The sequence below is a fragment of the Microtus oregoni genome, unplaced genomic scaffold (assembly GCF_018167655.1).
Source record: "Microtus oregoni isolate MIOR12 unplaced genomic scaffold, Mior012 000035F_ref0000213, whole genome shotgun sequence".
NCBI classification, from domain to species: Eukaryota; Metazoa; Chordata; class Mammalia; order Rodentia; family Cricetidae; genus Microtus; species Microtus oregoni.
In genome coordinates this window covers 227,198-233,664 of record NW_024543094.1, presented here as the reverse complement: position 1 = coordinate 233,664, position 6,467 = coordinate 227,198, and the positions used below count along the sequence as shown (strand labels likewise).

General features: G+C 41.1%; 1 protein-coding gene across 1 annotated transcript; it reads right to left on the bottom strand.

Moving 5' to 3' along the window:
* Nucleotides 1-5,660: 5,660 nt before the first annotated feature.
* On the bottom strand, nt 5,661-5,849 carry LOC121432672 (small nuclear ribonucleoprotein G-like). The gene has a single exon (XM_041630794.1). It carries the CDS (start codon nt 5,847-5,849, stop codon nt 5,661-5,663), a length of 189 nt encoding a protein of 62 aa, XP_041486728.1.
* Nucleotides 5,850-6,467: the final 618 nt, after the last annotated feature.

Here is a 6,467-nt window from a genome sequence, read left to right as displayed (position 1 = left end):
ACTAGGAGAGAAATGACAGATGTTCAACATCACATCTGAAATTGCAAGCTTACTGCAAAATTAATTGCATCTTATTTTTCTATGTGTTCACCTTTTTTATGCACCCGTGACACCTCTTCACTTGAGAACACACCATCTCAGCTAGTGGGAAGATAGATCCACCAGCCACTTCCACAGGCCCTTCTGAAGCAGCCACCAGGGGAAAATGTTCATGGGAAGTAAGGCTGACCACTAGCAGCACTGAGTTGTGCGGTTGGCTTTCAAGTAACTGCTTCAAGTCACTCCCAGGAGATGCATAGCTAACATTCCCATAGTAAGATGTCTCTTCTCCCGGCTGGAAAAGACATTGCCACCACATTCATATTTGATTCTCTGGAAAAAAAAAATCTGTATTTTCCTCATGCTTCAGCCCTTATTATTAAGCATATGACTTTACTTTTGCAACTCATTCAGACTGCTCTTGGGGGAGGGAGATGGATTCAGAAATGAAGTAACTCGAGAAGCTGACTCCATAATTCAGTGCTGAAATTCTCAACCAACAGACTCTTGATAGTGTGCATGCAGCACAAACACTGGCCTGCGGCACTCCAGTTCCTTTTCACAAGGAATGAACCGGTGTTGGGAGGATGACTGTTTAGGATTGCTTCCTGTATTTGTCAATTTACGGTAGCCCTAAACACTTGGTAGTTTAGACAAATGTTTTTATTGGAATGAAAGGAATCCTAAATATTTGCATAAAAAATTGTAAATAAGTGCTTCCTTATCGACACTGAAAAGTCCCATTATTTTTGCAAAATGGTTGATTATATTGGCACTAATTTCTAAAAATCCAAGATGCTTTGAAATGTAGGCCTACTTCAAAAAGAATAAATCTAATATAAAAAGAAGGATCAGAGAGATAATGTGTTTTCCAAGACCCATCCGCAATGACTTTGGTCCCCTTCACAGGTTCTGTGCCTCTGACATGGGAGACCATCACTAAGTTTAAACTTCTCTCGCCTTTTTTCCTCTGTCCTAAAGAAGTCATGAATATTCAAAATGCAACCTTCCTGGAAAACTCTGGAATTTCTAAATACAAACATGTAAATGCAAGCGCGAAGAAACCCTCAAAGATCTAGTCTCCTTTCCCATAAAGGTACGCTGTCTCTTATGTTTAGACGAGCTATAAGTTCAGCAAACATCCCATCAAATACCATGTATATGCAATTTGTATTTAAAGGTAAGATCTAATTGTCAAATAGGTATACAGCAATGAAAGAGATGTATGAAAATTAGGTGACATTACACACAGACAGAGCTACACAGAAGTAAGAAAGACCTTGAGTGTAGAAACTGCTAGACTTAAATGACTTTAAAGAGGATCAGAGCACACTCCCATACGTCGCCCCTTCCCCCTTGTTCCCCCCACCTCCCACCAAGAGAAGCCTGATTCTGCAGCAAGCCCACAGATCCAGTGTTTGTGGAAATGTCCTCTTTGTAGGCATTCTGAAATTCCAACAAAAACGCCTGAGAAAGGTCATTTCCCATATCCTTCTCTTAGCATCATGTCATCAAATGGGGTAACACAACCCGAGGGTTAAAGTAGAACAGGAAAGTCTAATGTTTTGTTCCGGTCACTTGTCTGAGGTTTGGCTTGCAACTCAAGGCCATCCTCATGACTCAGCCTTCAAGCGCTGAGATTACAGGCAGAAGCTACCTGTACGATGGCATTGTAAAGAACGATGGCATTGTAAAGAAAGCTTAGCTGAACAGAAACGCGTGCTCTGCCTCTGACCAGCAACCAAATTCTATGGGATCAGATGGCAAATGGCTTATTTATTTATTTATGAAAGTATAAAGAACCTTAAGGAGAGTCCTCTAAATTCATCTCCAAATAATGGTGCATCACCACTGTATAGTGTATAATGCCCTTAATGTCCACATCCTTAAATGGAACTTTTCCTTACCACTCATAGTGCAGTATCAAACACTACAACATGCCAAGTCAGTTCTGGCCTGGATCCCCCTTCCTTAGCCATGCAGGCGGAAAACCCAATGTCTGAGATTCTCCAGTAAAATACTATCTTGAGCCTCTGCCAGAAATTAAATGCCCATGAACTGGGTGGCCACAGTAATGCCTGTTTCTGAGTGTTGTGGTCTAGTGAGGAGATCTGCCTGTTTCTGAACATAAGCTCGTAGATATCTGATAGGCCCTATGAAAGGTAAAGCGTCATTATGAATGTTTTTTTCTTAAGAAAGTCACTGCCCGATCCAAAGAATATCTTAAAACTCAAAACCAGACCAAAGAGGATTCCATGTTCTTGTGTTTCTCCCCTGACAACATCAGATCCTATTCACTTCAGAACTAAAATAATTAAAAAAAAAAAAAAAAAAAAAAAAAAGCCTTCAGCAGGGCGGGTCAAGATAGCACGTGCCATTCAGCAACCCGCGCCGACTCGTCACTACTCCCTTTACCCAAAAGCTTTTCACGCAAATGTCCAGCCAGACAAAAGCCTGTTTGCCTACTGCTTTTGTGTGCTATAGCAGGAAGCAGTTGTCAGCCACAGACAGCTGCGTTAGTGAAAAATAATAACCGCAGACGCCGAGACACGCGCCACAATGTTCCTGCGGAAATCAAACTCTGAGAAATTTTTTAAATGTTTTCAACACATCAGCGTGAAGCATCGACCTAGTTGGAATCACTTAGATCTGAAGCAAATGCGCTGATTGTTTTCACAGCAGGCTTTTCTTCTCAGACGCAGAGCAAGAGCAGGCGCTGGCGCGAGGGCTGCTTGGAAGGGTTTTCAGCCCCCTGCCTCTGGAGGCTGTCGCCTGTGACAGGATCAATACCAGGGTGAGCAGCACAGGAAGCTGACGGAAGATTATGAAGATGAGGTGAGCTGTGGAATTACCCTACAGGCTCTGCTCTTTCCCTGACCTCGAATCTCATCAGCCTCGGACATAGATGGAACACCATCAGGACAGAGACTGAAAAGGAGGACGGGCCGAGTGGTGTGAGGCAGCGTCCGTGCAGAGCCTGGCTGTCGGGTGGCTGCGTGTTGTGGTCTCAGAAAAGGGCAAGCTCTGTGACAAGGTGAGGTAGCATCGTGACCAGCAGGAAGGCTTTCATGCCCCGCCAGCAAAGCAAGTGTGCAGTAATTGGTAACACCTTCTTTGGTAGGTTTTCATTACAGTGAGGACGATTCCTCTTCTACTTTTGGACCCAGACAAGTAGCATTTCTGTAAGTAATCTGCACAAAGTACCATGGAGAGGCGGATATGCACCCTGAAGGCCCATCATCTGTCTGATGGGCTCTTCCTGGCCCCATACTACACAGCTCAATACTCCTTCAAGCAGAGCCCCAGTTTATCCCCTGAGCATCCTGAATCTCAGCTGGAGCAGTGGATCAGGAGATGCCATTCTCATTCCAAGTGACCAGTACACACACTTGAAGGAACCTCTTATTCCTATTAGTCTGCACTGTTCCGGCTAACTGAGCGTACGGAGATGTGTCTCATAATCAATGAGTGGTGTCCGGTTCAAACTAAAATAGCTACACAACCTAACAGTGGAACATAAAGCCCGAGACTTCTCTGGATTTCTCTAAAGACTGTACAACATACAATCACAATATATAAGAGGCATCCAAGAAATTCAAGGTTATTTTTAAATCTGTTTGCATAAGTCCTTGGATGAGCAAAGAAGAGAGTGTAAGTTAGTCCTTGTAGGTATTAAATGGACTATTATCTACAATCCCTCAAATCTGGAAATTGCCACCACCACCAAGGCTAGCTATTTATTTCTACACACACACACACACACACACACACACTCACACACACTCACACACACACTTTTTAAAGTTGTATTTATTATTTTTAATGTGTGTATAGGATTGTGTGTGTATAGGTGTATGTGTGTATATAGGTGTGTGTGTGTGTGTGTGTGTGTGTGTGTGTGTGTGTGTGTTGTATGCTTGTATGTACTTCTTTTGTTCTTGGTGCCTGTGGAGGCCAGAAGAGGGTGCCAAATCTCATGGAGCTGCAATTCAAGATATTGTGAGTTGCCATGTGGGTTTTTGGAATCAAACTTGACCTCTGCAAAAACAAGTGTTTTTAACAAGTGAACCATCTCTCTAGCCCCATATACATATATTATTTGCATTACTAGTACCTTACTAGATAAAGCAAGTTTCTTGTTTGGGCTAACATACATTAGATCACCAAAATACACTCAGCTCATTCAGTTTCTTCAGAAACTATTTTAATGCCTTTTAAATTACGGATTGACTTTATATGTTTCATTAGCCCATGCTGAAGATATCAGATGTCTGGTTTTTTGTGTGAACATCAAATGAAAAGTCTTTTTCCAGCTCTGACTATTTTTCTAAAAGCAGAATTACTAGATCAAAAGCTGAAATAAATATTTTTCTGTGGCGTTTTTAAAAGAACTATTTTTATTACAGAAATTTTATATTTTTAAAAAGAAAATTTTCTCAAAAAATCCCTCACAGGTCTGAGATTAATATTGCTATGTGCTCTTGGTGGCCTTTTGTGAACCACATAAAAATATAGATATGCTTCTTATATATAAAACCGAACCATAAAGTGCATAGTGGGGTATAACCTGCTTTTTCCAGTTAGTAAATGATTGAGATTCATGTTGTCTTCCAAATTCAGAAACAGGGCTAACAAAGCTGTGCTGGTTTCCACGAGCGCCCTTACATGGATTTTATTCTGCAGGATTCCCATCAGTTCGTTGACTTCTCTACCGCGCTCTTCCCAGTGTCTGGTGTCCATGTCTCATCCATAATGAGAACTTCCTAAGTGTATGCTGAGGACCTTTTGGTAGGAGGAGAAGGAATCGTATGGTGGTGTCGGGGGTGCACATGAGAAAATACTCAAAACACTTGCCTGATGAGAAAAATAACTTGCAATACTTCACAGAAAGATCAGCTCAATAATTTACCAAAGCAACAAACAAGGAATGTTTCTCTCTAATAACTATGAATCACAGACCTCAAGGCAAAATCAGCACTTTGTTATAAAGCTAGTTTCTTAGTGCATATATATATATATATATATATATATATATATATATATATCTTTGTATAATCTAGATATTAACCCTCTGCCAGTTAGATACCTGGTAAAGCTTTCCCCCTTTTCCTTAGCTTGCATCTTCACTCAAATAGTCCTGTACTTTGCTGGAGAGAGCTTTAGAGTATCCTGAGGTCCCTTTCATTAACTGCTGGCCCCAAAGCCAGTGCTACCAGAGCCTTGTTCAGAAAGTCCTTTCCTGCACCATGAGTTCAAGTGGACTCCTGCTTTCTCCCTTACCAGATTCAAGGTATCAGGTCTCATGGTCTTTGATCACTTTAAAGTTTTGTGTTGGGTGAAAGATAAGGATCTAATAATTAATTAGTTAATTGGTTAATTCCTCTACATGTAGCTCCCTAGTTTGACCATTGCCATTTGTTGAAAATCTTGTTTTTTCTCAATGCATACTTTTTCCCCTGAGTATCACAAGTTTATTTAGCAAAAAGTTTCATATGAAAATGTACATGATCCAATTCTACACCACAGTCAAACAGGTCCTTTGGGGAGGGATGTGGACTTCTCTGCTGAAAAGTCTTTGTTCAGATTCTTTCCAAGGCTAACGACAAGCTGATGCTGTTTCCTCATACGACCACGATTCTGGAGTTATTCTGTTGCCCACGAGTTACCATCTCCACATACTCATCAATCACAGTATGCATAAAGGAATTCAAGTCCTGAAGTAGTCCTTGTACATGTCTGTCACCATCTGACTGCAATGATAACTTCTTGTCCATAAATTCCTTCAGTTGGGGAGGATGGGTCTTGCTCATGGGGACTTCTCAGCAGAATCGGCACAACCTCAATGTATATTATTAAATATTTTGTCAAAATTCAGTGGCTAGAGGAGTGTTGATTTATGTGTGCAGTTCTATTGCAATGATTAACTTTTCTGTTTTTATGCCAGTGCCATGCTGACTTTATTACTATATATTACTATATTCTGTAGTGTGACTCAAAGTCTGGGATGTTGATCCTTCCAACAATTTTTGTTATTGTTGTTTTTATTTTAGTTTGTTCACTTTTTCTTTTTCTTTTGTTTTAATGTATTCATTTATTTTACATCCTGACTGCCGCTTCCCCTCCCTCCTCTCCTCCAAGCCCACACACCTCCCCTCTGATCCCCATATTCACTCCTCCTCCATTTCTGTTCAAAAAAAGAGCAGGCCTCCCATGGATATCAACAAAACATGGCATATCACATTGCAGGAAGACTAAGCACCTTTCTTTGTATTAAGGATGGTCAAAGTAACCCAATATGAGAAGTAGGGTACCAAAAGCCAACAAAAGAGTAAAAGATGGCCCCTGCTCCCACTGTCAGGAGTCCCACAAGAAAAAGAAGTTACACAACTGTAACAAACATGCAGAGGGCCTAGATAAATTTGATGTAG

Excerpts from the sequence above, each read along its gene's own strand:
- LOC121432672 (XM_041630794.1), bottom strand. The coding sequence starts at position 5,849 with ATGAGCAAGACCCATCCTCCCCAACTGAAGGAATTTATGGACAAGAAG.